The sequence below is a fragment of the Cupressus sempervirens genome, chromosome 9, assembly GCF_028749045.1.
Source record: "Cupressus sempervirens isolate cs-2001-9-10 chromosome 9, ASM2874904v1, whole genome shotgun sequence".
NCBI classification, from domain to species: domain Eukaryota; kingdom Viridiplantae; phylum Streptophyta; class Pinopsida; order Cupressales; family Cupressaceae; genus Cupressus; species Cupressus sempervirens.
The window spans coordinates 755618640-755638010 of NC_143126.1; the positions used below are offsets into that span (position 1 = coordinate 755618640).

The 19371-nt window shown below is 36.0% G+C and overlaps 1 protein-coding gene across 1 annotated transcript in view; it reads left to right on the forward strand.

The window, feature by feature from the left end:
• Nucleotides 1-19371, forward strand: part of APG3 (Peptide chain release factor 1) — a 234547-nt gene that overhangs the window by 56205 nt on the left and 158971 nt on the right. Inside the window, exon 7 of the mRNA XM_089801947.1 lies at nucleotides 15228-15277. Coding sequence (XP_089658073.1) covers nucleotides 15228-15277 — 50 coding nt within the window. The remainder of the gene's footprint in view (nucleotides 1-15227; nucleotides 15278-19371) is intronic.

The following is a 19371-nucleotide window of genomic DNA, read 5'->3' on the forward strand; positions in this document are numbered from 1 at the left end:
ATCAAGTAACCTATAACTGTCATTAGATGATTGGCAATTGCTTGATTGGAATTAACAATCAATATATTTTTGAATTAATGTCTTGGCAAGAATGTTTGCTTGAGTGATTGCAAGTAGAAGACTGAAGAGGGGGGAAACATTGTTAAATGGGATCATCGGAAGGGGATGGTCGATTGGTTCAGTCATCAGGATCGGCAGGTATGACCTAAGACTACGTTGGAAAGGATACGAAGATTTGACCACAGGTTACATTATGGGACCGTATGAGCTATTAGGAAAACAATATAATAAAAACTTAAAATACTCTAAATTAAATATAATTCATACCTTTGAAGATTTATTATTTAATTTTCTTATTCAATCATTATTATAAACCCTTAAATACGAACACATATATATAAAAATAAAGTGGCACCAATAAATTATAAGTTTATAATCTAATGATGTCACCTCATCAATATATACACGTGAACGTATATAAGAGCATATAATAATAATAAAATAAAATTTAAAACTCTTCAACTCCTTATTTCTTTTCCCTCTTTATTTCTCTCCTTTATAATTCGAATTTGTGATGCATTCAAATGGCCTTCTTGATAACCGAAGGTAGCCGAGAAGTCAAGGCTGGCCATTAAAAAGAATATAATGAATCGTGTTAGACACAACTTCCTTTCTTTCTGCATTGCTCTACCTTTTCTTCTATCTATTACGACCTCTCAGCAAGCTGAGAGATAATGTTCTAAGAACGATATTAGTTCAGAACTTCCAATTCCAATTTGTTCCTTCTTCCCTTCATCCATCAACGAAAGGAGTACAGAGCAAAGGATATACCGTGGGTGATCATTAATTCCGGCTGTAGGTGGAAGAAATCATCTTGTTGCAGGTCATGTGATTCTTGCTAAGTCCAATCCGATGCTAATCAGATTTTTCTTTCCTTTCTTTTCTCAATGTTATACAACAAAGTCAGTTCTGTGTTTGGTACGTCTACCATTATTTGATGATGATGTTGCTGCAGTAGAATTTAAACACTGGTCTGAATGGAATGTGTATTATAAAAACGTAACTTCCACCCTTAGTTAGAACTTCATAGGGAGTGATATCTTGCCTCTTGATTTTCTACCAAGTAACCATGAGATTGTTTCAGTTATGTATTTGGAAGATGGAAACTATAATGAATTCCATGAATCAATAATCATGCCAGTATTAACACTATTTCTCCAACATTTTGCATAGGTGTAAATAATGTCATAATGCTTAACATCGAGGAATTCACCGGCAAAGAAGTCATGAATGGTGAAAAGGTGAAGATAACCTGCAAGAACCAAGAATGAAATTAGATAACTATGTAATAAAAACACATAATAGCTCATGCATGTCCTAATAATGAAATCTGTTGTTAAGTCGGGTGATGGAGATTGGGTTTACGAACGCAAATTGAAATCCTTGACAAAGGTAGTTATAGGCATATGTGCCAATCATGAGATCTTTTTGTTTGTCCATAAGCTTCAGTTATTGAGGAATAACTAATGGGGCACTCAAACTACTGGATAGGTTAGATGGTTGGACTTAAGAACATCCCAAGTCTGATCTCGAGGTAGGGAGGGCCGTTCTATTCAGTTAGGATGTGTGGGGATAAGCATGGTTCGAGGTTGGGAGGTTAAGCCTATGTTAATGCGTCTCCTCTCACCAATGCCGATGCTTGAACAACATGACAAAGAGAATCCTCCATTATTTCTATATGTTTCTTTTGCACTTTTACCTTTAGATCCATAGAAGAATAAATAGATAGTTTAGATTTCTAAAAGCATAAATTGAATGATTATTTTAGTTGATAAAGAAGATGGTTGTTACTTTTCTTTCAGCTAAACATGTTATTAGTTAGAAACGGTTAAAATGTCAGCAATGTATTGAATTATTTATTTCGTTATATCAGTTGAATATAAGTTGCAAATAGAATAGAAAATGGTTACTTCTTTTTAGTTAGATTAGTTAATGGAAGTCATTGTCATGTGAAATGGAATCAGTGATTTGTTGATTAGGTGTTTTAAATTGGTTAGGAAAATTTGTTTGTTACAATGAGTGCTTGTCCTTTGCCTCTAGATGATAGTGTAGATGTAGCAACTGCCTGATATTGAGAAGAAGGAGAAGACATTGATGAGGGCAACTGGATATTGTTCTTTTGAAGAATGTGAGTAAGGTTATCAATCTTCTTATGGAAACATTTATGCTCATCATGTCCTAACTTTTTGCAACAAGCACATTTATCTCTCTTTCTTCTAGATGATTCCTCTCTTGAAGAGGACTTGGATTCAATTGTATGTTGTGAAGGAGAGTCATCACCTTTTTCATGTTGCTTAGGATCCTTGTGTTGTTTGTTTCCCTTTCCTTTGGGAGCCTTTGGAGAGGAGTCATTTGCAACCATTGCTTGATGCTTTAAAAGCTTAAATTGACCCATGTGTGCTAACATTGCTTGTTCCCTTGTGAGCTGAGCTGCAAATTCATCAAGAGAAGGTATTTTGTATGCACTACCAAGAGCATCCATAGTAGCATAGAATGTAGAAACAAAGATTGAATATTCAGGACCTAGCTTGGAAAGAATAGATAATATCAATTGCTCATCATCTTTAGTAATGCCACAATTAGAAAGCTCCAATCTAATGGAGTTGAACTTAGAGAAAAAGTTTTGATATTTGTCAAAATCACATGGACTTAGACCTATAAGCTCATTCTCCAATTTGAATTTTCTTATTCTATCAAGTTTACCAAAGATTCCTTCCAATGTAGTCCAGGCATCATGAGGATGTGTGCAGGATGCAATATGATATAGCAAATCATTGGAGATGATAGATCTAAGAGAGCCAAGTGCTTTATCCCTTCTATCAAACTATTTTCTTCTTTCTGCAACACCTGTAGCTGGTTCTAGATCCTGTCCAAAATTCATTCTAAGCAATCCAATATTCATCAACTGATTAGAAATTGCTTGTTTCCATTCATGATAGTTATATGATGTGAGTAATGGAACTTTTGAAAAATCCATAATGAAATCAAATGATGTCTGAAATCAACTGATAAATCCTTTAAATTACTGATTCAATTAAGAAAATTGCAATCCAAGTATTCACCAAGTGCAAATATAGCCAAAAAAGACCTATTTCTGAAAGTGATATGCCCACTCCAAATCAGTGAAATCCGATTACAGATTTTGGAAAGTAGAGGAAAAATCATACACTTTCAAAAAAAATTGCACTTGAAATTTTACCGAATGTGCCCAAATAGAGCCTTGAAAATTGCAGAAAATGGGATTTGCGATTTTCAGAAACATTCAAAGACAGAGAACCAAAATCGCTTGCACCATTGTGTAGCAAGTATTCACCAAGTGCAAATATAGCCAAAAAAGACCTATTTCTGAAAGTGATATGCCCACTCCAAATCACTGAAATTCGATTACAGATTTTGGAAAGTAGAGGAAAAATCATACACTTTCAAAAAAAATTGCACTTGAAATGTTACCGAATGTGCCCAAATAGAGCCTTGAAAATTGCAGAAAATGGAATTTGCGATTTTCAAAAACATTCAGAGACAGAGACTCAAAATCGCTTGCACCATTGTGTAGATCGTGAAATTTTACCCCAAAACAAAAATAATTGCTCGGAAAAAAGAGTCTGTATAAAGGAGATATTGTTGTTTGAAAATTGCCTCTAAAATTATTTTTTCTGAATCGCTGCCGCCGCACCTTCAAAAATCAAACGGCTCTAGATTTGGCCTCAGATGTCCGATTTGGATGAAACAAAATTCGATTTAAGAGTTTTTGGATCTCCTCTATATGATGCCAACCTCTGATTTGCACCAACAAACTCCAATTTTCACCTATAATAGGTGGTCACAAAATAGGACTCTTGAAATCTCCTCCAAATTGTAATGTCTAAATTGCCAAATGCTGCACCAACAGTGAGTCAAGCCAAGATTGCACCTCTTGAGAAGAGGTCTTCACTCCATGAGAGCTTTGATACCATGTTAGAGTTATAAGTGATTTTACAACACCCCAAGATCAAATGAAAGACCAAGATAACTTCCACAAGAGAATGACAAGACAATTGCATGAAGATGCAAGAATTCTATTATTGATAATGGACTTGATTGACATCCAATGGATTGATTTAAAATGTACATAATAGGCCTCCTTATATAGGAGAGGCGATAAGAGACAATGATAAGGAGAAGATAAGCTATCACCCACACAAGGTGGAATCACATGTCCACGAAAGATGGATCATCTTCCATTATGCAATGAAGTATGTGCAATGATGAGGATGATAATGCGATAAGTGCACTAAAGGTGGAATGAGATAACAACTATGACCACCTAGAGTGGAATTCTCCTACACCATGTGTTTAATTGAGGTGCAAACTCCTAAATGTCTCAATCACAAACTACTATGAAATGCATTATCCTAAGTAAGCTTAAGTAAGTGTAATTAGTGAATATTTAATTACACCAAACCAACACCTTTAATCAATTCCTTTTTCTTTTCAAGAATGATTTGCAAGCAACTACAACTTTCAAAATTAATAAAAAGGTCCTATTGCTATGATAATACCGTTGGCTTGGAGGTTAACGTAACAACACCAAAGATAGCAATTTACTTATATGTTTTGTAAAACAAATAAAAGAACTTTAAGTCTCTTGTGCTTGTCTCGAATGAGGATTCTAGAAGAATAACCAGTAAGGCACAAAGTTTCTTATTGAATACTCAAATTTAATTAAAAAGCACTTACAACTGAAGCCCAAAGTCTTTAGCTCTAAGGAATTACAGCCACTAATTTGTCCGCTTGCAACACAAAGTCTTCAAAAGTTCAAATTGGTTCTGAATGCAATAGGTAGCTCAAAGTTTGCACAATTGAATTCAAATCCCTCTGGAGGAAAGCTCCAAAACTCACAATCAATATTTAGAAAATGTCATTACATAACACCTTAAATCAACACAAAGTTTGAAAAAGTTTGAAAGTAAGTTGCCCTTTTATTCAAAGCACTTCAGATTTACATCTAAGCTCAAAGTCTTAGAGTGCATATATAAAATGGCAGAATTTTCTTGCCTTGGCAAAAGATGATTACTTTTTTATATATTGAAATTGTTATCAAATCTTGTGCTCATCCAAGAAACAACATGAGACTTACAAGCTTATTCAAGCTCCTTACGAGCAACCACACTAGAAACAACAAATGGAAGACCAAAGAGTCACAACTTAGAATCCGCCTTTTTACAATGAAACAAATGCAACTAATAGATCAAGAGTCACAACTTAGAATTCCACAAAGATGTCCCTCTTGGGATTTGAACTAGGGTCTCCACAGTGATAACTCATTGCTTCAACCAACTAAGCTAAACCCCTTGGACAAAATGATGATTATTTACAATGAGTTCCTCCTTTATATAGAAAAAGAGTGGAGAGAAAGGTGGAGAAGGAAGGGGAAAACCCTTAACCACCTTGATTTATTCTCTGACTAACTAAATAACTTTGACTTTAGCAATGCTACAAGGCTTAGAGCACTTGCAACATGATATCATGTTACAACTTTTCATGTGACATGTGATACTATTACATGCAATTACATTTTATTTTACATTACATGTAATTTGTCAAATACAAATTACAAATACATAATGAAAATATTTTAAGTGTTTAACAAGACACTACTCCTTTTACATCATCCTTGGTCGATCTTCATGTTGCTGCTCCAAGTTTGAAGTATGTGTTTGGTGAAAGCATCTTGAATTGGAATATGAATATGCATCCTTGTATGTTCCGTTGAATGTTTAGTGACCATTTTTGTCTTGGAAACATCCTATGCTTGTAATCGTTCTTTCACTTTTTACCGTACAGGGTAAACGAATGTTTATCGCATTAAGATACTAGAATGTAACTTGTTTTTGATCACTATTTGTAGACTTAGTACCATGAATTTTGTTGGTGCTACGGCTTCTTGACCATACATCAATTGGAACTGAGTGTGTCCTGTGGTGACTTTGTATGAGGTATGGTACACCCATAATGCCAATGACATCTTTTCTTCCCAATCCTCGCCTTCAATTGTTTAGGACTTGTAAATTACTGTAACCAAGATTTTGTTCGTGGCTTTCGCTTGCCTGTTTGCTCTAGGATAGTATGGGCTCGATAAAGAATGGTATATTTTGAATTCTGTGGTCAGCAATTAGATGATGTGATTGACGAAATGTTCCCCATGGTCGCTTTCAACTGTAGCGGGTTCCATATCGTGTGATGATCTATTCGTAGATGAATCTCGCCTTGCTTACTGCGGAGTTGTTTGGTAGGGCCTGCTCCTCTACCCACTTGGTAAGGTACTTCGTCGCTACCAAAATGCACCTGCATCTCCAGGCTTTACTTACCTTGAGGGGTCCGACAAAGTCCAACCCCCATCGTTCAAATAATTCCTGTACATGTGAAGGGTTTAGAGGCATGAAATCCCTCTTCAGTGGTTTCCCAACCCTTTGACATGTATCGCATGCAACGACCCACTCCTTGGCGTTGTTGTGCATAATTGGCCACCATAACCCTTCCAGAAGTATTTTCCGCGTAGTTGTATCCTGCCCCATATGTTCTCCTGCGGGTCCTTCATGTGCTTCCTTCAATACCTTCGGAATTTCTTCGTCTAGAATGCATCGTCATAAAATTTGGTCGGGTCTCATCTTATACAGCAACCCATTGCTCAATTGAAATGTTCGGCTTCTCAGCACCAGTTTCCTCCTTTCACTTGGCGGCATTTCCCTAGGAAATTTTCCCGTTGAAAGATATTCCTCGATACTTGCATACCAGGATAATAGTACAACAATCTGGAATAGTTGTGCGTCGGGAAAATTGTCATTGACTCCCTCCAGTGGTTCTCCCGATTTGAGCCTTGATAAATGATCCACGCTTACATGGCTTTTCCCAGGCTGTACTACAATTTTGAATGTAAACTCCTGCAACAGTAGTAACCATTTTCTTATTTGTCCTTGGATGATCAGTTTGTTCACAAGATATAACAATGCTTGATGATCTACATAAAATACGAATGGGGTCGCCATTAGATAATGTCTAAACTTGTGTATGACATACACCATTTCGAGAGCCTCCCGCTATGTTTTACTATAATTCTTCTTTGCTTTAGATAGTAGTCTACTCGCAAAGTACACTAGATGATCCAATCCGTGATCACCTCTCTGTGCCAATGTTGCTCCAATTGCGTAGTTCAATGCGTCGACATGTACATGGAACTCATCCCAATTCGAATAAGCCAAGATAGGTGTTGTGGCTAAGTGTGTTTTTAGTCCTTCAAAGGCTTCGTTCTGCTTTGTATCCTATTTGTAGGGTTCTCCCTTCTAGGTTAGTTTGTCAAGCGGGTAGGACATTTTTGCAAAGCTCTTAATGAACCTTTGGTAGTATCCTACGTGTCCCAAGAATGATTTTACCTCTGTCATGTTCGTCGAAGGTGGCATTTCTAAGATTAGCCAAACCTTGTCAAGATCTGTCTTTAATCCTGCTTTGCATATGATGTGTCCCAATAGCATCTCTTGCGGTACCATGAATCTGCACTTCTTCGGGTTTAGTGCCAATCTTGCTCGTTTGCATCTTTCCATGCATTCTCTAAGTGCGGTTAGATGCTTGTCCTCCGCATTGAGAATTGACCAATCATCCAAAAATGCCTTGAAGTTTCTGACGTACATCTTATCAAAGATGTGCAAGATAATTCTTTGAAATGTTGCCATGGCATTGCATAGTCCAAACGACATTCTATTGTAGGCCTATACTCCGTCTTCTACTGTGAAGGTTGTTTGGAGCCTATCTTCTTCAGTGATGTCTATTTGGTTGTATCTTAAAAATCCATCCATGAATGAATAAATTTCATGCCCGCAATTTCTTCCAAAATACTGTCCACAAATGGTATTGGGAACAAATCCTTAATTGTTACTGCATTCAAGCATCAAAAGTCCACACATATCCTTATCTGAGTGGTGTCTTTCTTTAGAGATATCACAATTGGCAATACTCGCTCACTTGTCTATACCCTAAAAATAATGGCCGCTTCAAGCATTTGGTTGATCTCATCCGTGAACCATGCGGCATAGTTTTTGTTTATCCGATATGATCGCTTCTGTACGGGTATTGCTCCTTCTGTCAGTGGTATACAATGGACGCATAATTCCAGCAATACCCCTTTCAGGTCCTTATACATCCACGCCAAAGTAACGAGAATTGGAATCGTATCGGAATCGGCATGGCCAAATCGAATCGTGAATTGGGGGTGAATCGCCGATGAATCGGTGATGAATTGGCAAACTTGAAAAACCCTTTAAATGTAGAGATTTTAACAATTTAAGACTTATTTCATGCACCCTTTATTGAATATAACTTAAACACACTATAACATCATCAAATAGAAGTTAAAACTTAACATACATAAAATCCATCACATACGTAACTATGTTATCATTATGTACTAAAATGTAAATTGTAGGCTAGCTGAAGTAAATAAAAATCAAATGATCATAATGATTCAAATCGTAGAATGTATGTAAGATGAAATTGTGAAGATCTATAAGATATCAAATCATAAATGTATGTATAAATTTAAGAAGAAGATCCATGAAAGTTTGAAACATATGTCTATCAGTGATTCGGTATCACTATCAATATCTATACATTGTAAACAAAATATAAAAACAAGGCTCCAACTCAAGCCTCTTCTTCTCTCTCACTTTTCCTCTCTTCTACTCATGCTTAACAAATAGAAGGCCCTTTAGGGTTATAACAAAGAGAATAGGTCAAAAAGAAAGTAAAAAAAACAAGTTATTTTTAAAATATATACAACTCCATACTTTTTTGGCCACAGGCGATTTCTTGCCGATTTTTTCATCCGATTCATGCAATTTTTTTGATGAATCGCCGATACTGGCAATTCATCCAAAAAAATCAGGTGTGGCGATTCTCGACTCCAAAAAAATCGCCCACCTTGAATCTTATTGCTGAATCGCCGATTCATGCGATTTTCGAGCGATTCTCGTTACTATGATCCACGCAATAGCATCCTAATATTCCATAATATTTTAAACGACGCCGCTTTGAGAATTGGATTCCAATCATCTCCCACAAATATATTCTTCGAGTTAGCTTTGTCCCCTAAGTTCATTGTCTTTACTGTAGGTTCTTCATATTTAATCGACTTCTAAATATATATGCTAGTGTTTCGCCTATTTGCGCTTCTCCCTCCTTCACTTATCTATATTCCTTCAGGAATTCATTTTCCTCTCCTTTATTTCCTTCCTCGACCCCTAACATATGGCAGCTCATAGTCCTCTATCTGCCAATGGAGTAGGGTATTTACTGAGTCCAGGTCGTCATTGTTAGACCCTTCTTCCAATCTCAATATTCCTTCTTCGTTAGGCTCCATTCGTTTCTTGCCTTCATTGTCTCCTCCACCTTTTTCTTTGGAATCCGACGATGCTGCCTCCTCTCCTACTATATGTGTATGTAGGTCAATTATAAATCTTTGACCTCTTCTTTCCATGGATAGAGTATTTCGTTTACAATCATGTTTTACTTTTGCCTGTACTAGCCAGCCCTGTCCGAGGATGGCATCGTACCCTCTTCTTTTTAATGGTATAACCATGAAATCCAGTAAGAATGGCTGTGTCCCAATGGTTACAGGTTGTGTCATCAGAGTCCGTACAGGTTTTTCAGGGAGGTTTTCTTCCTATACAGGTTGCCACAAGACATAGTGGGCAGTAGGGACAGTTGTTTTCTGAGCACTTTATTGACAAAACTATTTCAGCTTGAAAGAATGGAATGTCTCCAAGTACCAGCTTTCATCCGCAGATTGATGGATAGTTGAAAATTGTGAATAAGTGGTAGGAAGGGTACCTCTAGAATTATGTTTAAGCACAACAAAGGGCATGGGTTAAATGGTTTCATTTGGGTGAGCACTACTACAACATCACTTACCACATGTCAACTGGACTGACACCTTTCAAAGCACTCTATGATTATGAACCCCCTCAAATGTGGAGATGGTTTTGGGTGATAGTCATGCACCAAGAGCGAAGGATTGACTACAGGAAGGATTGGACATTTTGAGGTCTCTAAAGGAGAATCTTCAGTGGGCACAAAATCAACAATAGATGTATGCCGATAGACATAGAATTGAGAGAAGATTTGAGGTGGTTAACCTAGCATATCTCTGAGTAAAAAAACTCTAGGACGTGATTTTAGGGTACATGTGTGACCTAGTGCATAGGGGAGTTGCCTACGATCTAGAGTTGTTGGAGGGAAGCGGTATCCACAATGTCTTCCATGTATCTTGCTTGAAGAAAGTCGTGGGACAAAACATCACCATATCCGTAATCATCCCACCTCTCAACGAAGAAGGGAAATTGGTTTTGGAATCCATTGAGATCCTTGACATCCAAGAAAGGAAGCTAAGGAACAACACCATCAAGGAGTTTCTGGTATGTTGGAAACATCTACCACTTGACGCCACCTGGGAAGGCGAATAGATCTTGGGACAATCGGGTCTGTAATTGTTCGAGGACTAGCAATTTTCAAGACAGGAGGACTGTAATATCCCCATCATAAAATAAAAAAATAATAAGATATTAATTATTGTGGGCGGGACAAATCAATTTAGTATATCAAGGCTCATTTTTTATTTTTATTTTTCTATAGGTGTTTTCCGTGTTATGTGTCGGCACATTGTTTTCTCCCTCAAGAGTTTTCCTTCAATAGGGTATATATGTCCATTGGGTTGGTTGTGTAGGTATGTGACTTGATTTTTTTTTTTTTTTGCGAAGTCCATTAGAAGTTCTACTTTGTTCACCATTTTGGAAGTGAAAGATCTTCCCTACTTGGCTTGTGTAGTTTCAGTGGGTTTTTAATCCTACCCTATTTTGCTTATCGGTATACTTTTCTTCAGACTTGACACATCTGGAATGCCATCTTTATTTGCAATTATAATCTTTTTTTTGGTGGCATTGCATATCTTTCTTGTGTTTCCTATGTATGGTGCCAAATTCTATTTCCTTTGTCTAATTAATTAGATGCATATCAAAAGTATATACACTTGGTTGAATTCCTATGACTATGGTCTCTACTAACCTCTATTGCATCAATCTACCATTCTCCTGCTTGTACGACCTAATCCACATTCGGTCACTATACACCTTCCCTCCTCTTCACTAGCATACTTCCCTACCATATCACCATATGGTGATCTGCTCCGCTAATCCACATCCACTGTCTTCCTTCCTAAAAACATCACAATACGACTAGACAACATTGTACAGTCAACCATTGTTGCATGACCACTCATCTCCGCGCAATCTGTCATCACCGTATGGACTTGCCCCCCACAACATATGCCTCCAACACTACCATGCAGCCATAGACCACACTGCACTGTATGAACTCTATACCTCTCCCGACTACCTCACTATATGATCATAGTAATAGTCGATTCCCTCTCTTCCAAACATGATTAAGTACAAATCGAGGTCTCTATGTTTCAGGGACATTACATACACCTAATAATTTGTGCTAAAATTTTGATGTAATCATTGATAATAATTTTTATTGATAAGTAGGAGATATTTTCCACAGTAAGTCAAACTGTGATATTGCTATTAAGATTCAATTGTGTAGTTTTTTGAGTCAAACTCATTGACCCATGTATCCCTTCAAGTTCAACCATACAGGACTTTCCATAACCAAAGAAATATAATTCCATTGGTTATCATTAGTAGATAACCTAACATAATAGTACTTTTGACACTTGAAGTGTCTAAGTGCACATGAATGAGAGAGTCAACATCTATTTTAAGCACTGTGAAAAAGCCATGAATTCCTACTCCTCATGGTCTTCCTTAGCAGTATTTTCCCTATTAATTTTATTTTGGTATTTGTGTAATAGACTGTAGTCTTTTTTTGCAATTGTTCAACATGCACAAATGTTTGGCCATAGAAACATCTTACATTTCCTTTCTTTGTGTTTGTGGGGTGAGAGAACAAGAACTGACATGTGAAACCTAAATCGATGTAGCAAGTTCTCTTTTTGAAGAAGGTTCACTTATTTCCTTTTGTCAACATCTCTTTTGCGACAAGTATGAACTAATCTTGTAAGAGGTAAAATTCTAGCTTTCTACCAATAGATTTAGATATTCCACAAACATCTCAAATGAGTTGGCAAGTTATTGATTATTAGAGTAACCATATCCTCTCCTATGCTAGTTCTTTTTGTTTGTTGTGAGTTGATCCTAAAATCTTTTTAAAAAAAAATGTTAGAAGATAATTTGACAAGGATCCCCCTTCATGCAATTTGGTAGAAAATAGTAAATGTTTCAAATATAGGATTAAAATTTTTAAAAGAAAATTGTTTTATTGTTTATAACGCAATATTCTAGCAAATGTAGAATCAGGGACTACAAGGATCGAATCATCTAAAATTGACAACTTGAGAATTAGTAGAGCTTAGCTATGTCATTTGTCAAAGTCACTTGGTTGAGTATTAGCTTTGGTTCTTGTGTTTAATAGTATTCTATCTTGGTGTTAAGTTTTCGGGACCCCGCTTCAATTTGAGACCAGCTATTTAATTTAGGATTAGTAAGGGTATGGGATCTCTGGCCACGATTGAGAGGCAATGTTTCAGGCATCATTTTCAGGATATTTCGTCCAAGTTGTCCCTCTTGGACTCCTTGGTCAGACCAATTATTCTTTATGGCTCTGTGGTTTGGGGGCCTTCTCTTCTTGCTTCTGATTGGGCTTCTATTGAGCATTTCCAGATGTTATTTTTATGACGCATCATCAGATGTCACAAACTCACCCCCCACAGTATTGTTTTTGTTGAGTTTGGGGCTCATCCTTTTAGGCTTTTGACCATTTTTTACTTGATCTGGTTTCTCCATCGGCTTCGAGGTTTCATGGACTCTGATGTTGACTGTCATAGATACTCTCATCTTGCATACTGCTCTTCTATTCAAATTAGGAGATCCGACACTACCACTAGATCTTGCTGCTGGTATGCCCTTGCCACTTCTCTGTTGGGTTCGATTGGGATTGACATTGATCGTCTCCCTCCTTACTAGTTCTTGCTGGACGATCCTGCTCATCTCCTCCCCTCTCGCCCAGGAGTTGAACGACTGTGTCAAACAGGATATCTATAGATAGTACATTATCACTACTTGAAGTAATCCTCCTGGGGATTACGTCCTAAGATGGCATTTTATGTAGAGCATTTTCTTGAGATTCAGGATGGTATTATTGTGCGGCCTACTTATCTCTATCAATGTTGGTGTCATTCCCTTCAATTCTCTCTAGGCTCTTTCAAAGTTGGCTCCCATCGTCTTCGTATCCGGATTGATCACCATATGGACAAGAAGGATTGGGTTTGTAGATTGTGTTCTTTGGCAGAGGTTGAGTTTGAGACCCATTTTTTATTTCGTTGCTCTATCTACTGTGAGATTTGAGGGAGATTTTATTGTCTCTTTAGGGATTGTTTCTCTCTCTCAAAGTTCTTCAATTATATCGATCAGAAGTGTCTTGCACTTTATCTTCGGGAGGCTACCCAACTTTGTGAGCATACTCTTTAGTTAGCTACATCTCAGATCCACACCTCTGACCAGCTCATTACTGCCTTTTACTCCCCCTTGTCTCAGTCACGGGGCGTTAAAAGGCCTTCCAGCACTACTCCTAGATCAGTCAGGCACTGTACTAGTCTTTTCAGGCAGTGACATTCCTCTAATGGATCTCAATGAAGATCAAAGACTTTGAATTGTCCACAATTATATCCTTCTATCTCTGATTACTTTGTACCAAGGAAGGAATCAGTTCTTACCTTGTGTTTCTTGGTCGCTTGTCTTGTTTTGTTTCTTTCTAACACCATTTTGGTGTTTTTGGTTTGGTCGGCTCTTTTGTATGCTTAGTCCCATAAACCTTTCTGGCTTTTTATTGGACATTAATATTATTATCTTATCTTATCACATTCCTTATACTCGACTATAGATAGTGTTGTGCTGTAAACACACATGCCCCATTGCAAATGGGGACCCCCATTTTTTTCAATTTCTAGCTTTGTGTTTAGCCTTAGTTGTCCTTAGGTTTGCAACATTTTTTTAGTTTCTTAGTCTCCTAGTTCTTGAGGAATAGGTGAGTTAAGTCGGGAGTTCCTAGGTCAAGATTTGGAAGAAAGAAATTCTCAAAGGGTTGAACCAAAATATTAATATTCAGGTTTGAGGAGGATTTCCTAATCCGCCTCTAGGTCAAGGTCCCTCTTCAATTTTTGCATAAATTGGATATAGATGATTGCAAAAGTGATTGTAAATACTGTCAAGAGACTAGGTGCTAAAGATAAAATTGGTGAAATGGTGATGTGGGAAAATGACAGTTCAATACTTGAAAAAATGAAAGACGACAAGTGAAAAGTACATTCCAAGCTTGAAAAGGAGAGGTAAGGAGAAAACAAAAAAAAATCTCTACTTCTTGAATAAAATTGAAAACCCATGTTGCATGATCAAATTCACCTTCAAAGTTCCATGACTTAATCGAATTTCCCTTAGCTTCCCTCATCAATCTTGGATGAAATCAAATCCCCACTGTGTTGTTTTGAAAGACATTAAAATGCTAACAATCGTTTTGTTACTCCGTTAACATTTTTTATTTCTTAAATTTGTATAATTTTATTCAAGGCATTTTAGTCCCTTAAATGTTAATAGGCTCAAATGTGACATTTTTGTCAGAAATTTTAGCAAATCAGTTAAGTTGAGCTTGAATAGGCACTCTATTAACCTGTGGTGGCTCTTTCTGTATATGCAATAGGTCTGGTGTTGATTAGAGCATTGTTCTGATGATGGAAACATACTAATAGTAACAAACATTTTTGTTTTAGAATTCAAAACTTGACCAATTACTAAAGTTGGGAATATTTGGTAGGTTATTTCATGAGAAATTATACATCTGGTTCTGAACTGCCTGCAATTTAAACCAGCTTTAGTATATGGACAGATAAATGCTACAGAGTGTAGGCTCATTTTGTGTTTGCAAACTTTGCTATGCAAAATTGTAATGTTAGTCTATTCTAAGCTGTTTGACCTTATGATTTATTGGGATCTAGGCAATTATCTGGCATAGTAACTTATTTTTTAGAATATAGTTAATTTAATTACCTCAATTTCTCATGTTAACAGTGAGGGCAGGAACAGGTGGTGATGAAGCAGGGATTTGGGCTGGAGATCTTGTAGGTATACGGTTCCTATATCTATGAATTTTATGATGTTTGGATTTGTGAGGGACATAATGAGAGATTAAGCAGAAATTAATTATTTCTAGCTCACTCTCTTCTCAATGTACTATTGAGTTTTTATTTTTTGAAGACCAATTGGTTTGTTTACTTTTGTTTAATATGATATAAAAAAATGTGGGACCCCAGTTGAATAAAGAAAATCTGAAAAGTTTGGTTGGTAACTCCCACACATTGTGTTTTCAGATTCCGTTAAAATGATTATCCCACAGTAATTATCAATATTAAATTAAGCTACCAATCTTGGTACGGGAACTTTTACCCTTGGGTACGGGTATGGATTGAGATGTGTGTAATTTTTGTATCACATAAAATAAAAGTGTATTAAATAAAACAGTGATATTCATAATTGCCAATAATAAAAATTTTAAATGCCTCATAATTTGCAAAATATGATCATGAATTTATAATTCAATGCGTTGTGAGATGTTAATGAAAATTACAATCAATATTTAGTAATTCTCACATTCTCTCTTCATCAAAAGCATCAAATTCAACTTTTTGTTCAATTTGACTTGAATCACAATGAGTTACAATACCACTTCCAATAGCCATGTACTACAAGTTGCCTCTTCTAAAGAGATTTGTTGCAAGCTATTGTAATGTCCTGAGTCAGGATTGCTTAGGAATCTAATATAATTATGTTTGGATTTTTAACTCTTACTATGAGTCACTCCTCATAATTTTTTGCAACCAATAAGATATAGGTAATAACAGTATCGTTTCAAGAACATTATGTAAATCTTAGGTTCTTTCTAGTATAGTTGCCTCTTGATATAAATAAAATATTACCACTGTCTCAAATTGATCTCATATCTGTACTAAGTGCACTAAGGTCTCTAGTATACTTAATAAGACTGATTTTGAGATGATCTGGATACCTCAATGGTTTTCTTTGAGTTGAGTAGATTCAAGAATGAACCAGGTGAAGTTTTCAATTGACGAGTTTACGAGTTTATAGATAGTTTCTTAAGCTGATATAATATGCATAAGTAAAGAAATAGATTTTCTAATGCCCTTTTTTAATCATATCCTTGGGGTGAGAAGTCATGAGGGACGAGATATGTCTCTCGTCTCTTGGTAATCACCTCCTTTCATAATGATTACTAGTCGCATCTTTCCATTAATCCTTCTAATCGCTGTCATAGTCCCAAAATGAGTGTGATTACAATAGTCAACTCACCTGTTCAATATCAGTATTTGGGCTGTATTTGTGACTTTTCATATTGTCGTTAGTCCATGTTTTCTGTTAACTCAATATTAGCCTTCTCAAGATGCCTAATTTCTTAGCATATCAATATTAATCTCTATCTCTATAGTGACCTTTATTATTATTAGAAGCAATGTGGCGGTTAATCTTCACAGAGATGATTATTTTAGTGATTACATATGTTCTACATCCCTTGATATTGATGATCCTTTATCAATAATTCTCCTCCATAGTTAGTATCATGGTCAATAACAATATTCATCCATTTTCTGACTGGAGGTGTATTAGTTTGGGTTTCAAACTATGAGTGCTGAAGCCTTAGCTGATTATATTTGGCTTTGGAAATATTGTCATCACCAGTGGCTATTGGTCAATTGCATAGATCAATGCTTGAATGCCTATATGTGTTTAGATTTCTCCATTGATCTCTTGGTCCATCTTTTGTTATGATAAATACCAATAATTAGCTGATGCAGATAGACAGAACGGATATTGTAAATGTCCCCTAAATAAATGCTCAATTGAGATATTCAATAAATAATGGTAATTATTTAATATTAGTTAATATATCATAAACTAAGAGGAAGCTTCAATGCCCACTTAGAGGATGAATGATATGAAAAAATCCCACCAGAATTATTTATATACGCTTCAAGCACAAATTGGCATTGGTGAAAAGTTTAGAAAGGTTCAAAACTTCAAAGAGAGGGATTTCACCTGTTAAAAAACAATGATTGGGAAGGCTATCTCCAGATGGTTTAGGGGCCCAAGTATGACCATGTTAAGAAGTTGTTGAAACCAAAATGAAATAAAACACCATGAAATATGTTCCTAATGTGTGTGCATATGCCATAGTTATGTTTGAGATTGATTAAAACCAAATTTTCAATGGAATCAACATAAGATCAGCTCTGTGATAAAAAGTTATGCCCCCCGTACCGAGACCCAAATTGACTGTTTTAAATTTTTCCAATCCGCCCAGCATCTATCTGCAGATGGAGTATGAAAAACTAGGTCATGGAAAAGGAACGTGTTCTCAGTTGTATCTTCATGTTTTGAATGAGCACCAAGAAGTACAATCATTTAGTGCCTTCAACAACGTGTACAATGACATTGGTCTTTTTGGCGTCATGCAACCATGGGGTCGAACTTTGTCTTAGAAGCCGTACAGATAGCAGCAGAAGAACTTATAGCTGTTGCAACCCCTAGACAAGTCACTAATGGAGCTGAATCATGCCAAAAATTCTGCAATCAGCAGTTTTGATGAACTTAGAATCAAGGGTGATCATGACAAAAGACATTACGCAGAACAGAGAAAACAGAATAAACTATACTTCACATTTCTATCTTCATTTCTCATAGTTATTTATTTTATTACAAGCTTGTATTTTAAAATCATGGGAGCATATTGATAAGTCATGACAAAATAGAAGGAAATCCTTAAAAGAGAAAACCAGTGGGAGGAGGCAAAAACTCATAAGGTATTGGATTGCAACCTTAGTGACATATGTCATTAAGTTGTAATGTACTGTTTAATTATAATGCAAACATTATGTTTGTGGGGATGGAAATATAAGAAGATGAAAGGAAATACACTTTCAAGAATTAGTTATTGAAACTGAAAAAGACTATCGGGAAGAGAAAAGGATAAATATGTCTTCGAAAGACAGAGAAGGGGTTTCTGGAGCTTGTTAGTTAAGGGGAGGGAGATCATATTTTCTGAATGTTATTATAACAGAGGGGAGGAATTTGTTAATTCTGTTTTTGCAGCTTGATTATGGTGTATGGAACTGAATGCTTGATTATATTTTGATATAAAGGAAGTATTACTTTGAATCTGTTGGTTTGGATTAATATTTTCCGACTGTAAATGATCTTTTGGTTATTAAAGTTTTATTCTTAGTGTGTCTTGGTCCATTTATCAATAATTTGTGAGTTATGAAATCGTGGGGTTTTATATAGTTGCACATGCAAAGATAAATAATAAGTCTTCCCCTTGTTTCTGTAGTGCCTACCCCTGGTTCGCATTTTGTTATCATTGCTGAACTCTTTTAGAGCTAGTTTTATGTTGTTGGTTAGCAGCATTGTTTTGAGATTATCAGATATTGTGTTATGGATTCAGTTTATTATGTGATGAGATTATTTAGACTTTATATTTCATGTATGTATGATGATTATTTTTAGTGTTTGCAATTATTAATGATGATTAGTAAGATGATTTATTATCATATGTGTTTTCTTATGGATACTTTCCCCATACTTGCATGTGTATGGTGTGCGTGTTTGCTTTACGTGTTTGCTTTTGTATGGCGTGTCTGATGTAGTTAAGGAAGGGAGTCGTAGTCACCTGCTAGTCGGGATCTACACGATGCACCACTTCTTGCCATTGCCTATTTAGCTTAGTATATATATTGTGCTTGTACATGCGTGGTTTTTATGCAGGTACCGGGTATCGACTTTCCTGAATTTGCCAAGATGAGCGTACCCTATCATATTATCTCAATGATAAGAGAGGGGAGATAAATTCCCAAGTCCAAATCCCAACCCTTTAAGCCATTTGTTCAAATTGGAAAATTAGGACAAGTATCTGAGTTGAGTACCCTCCGAATGCGTCAGATAATGTAATTCGTGATATTAACCCTTGGTTGATTTTGTATGTATTTTGACTATAATGGATTTTCATATTTTTACCTTGTGAGTCTTTGATGTATTTTCTATTAATTAAGCCTATTTAAGAGATTTAATTAATGGTTTAATTTAATGGAAAATTAATATGGTATTTTAATATTTATTTTATTTAATTAATTGAGAAATTAGTTAA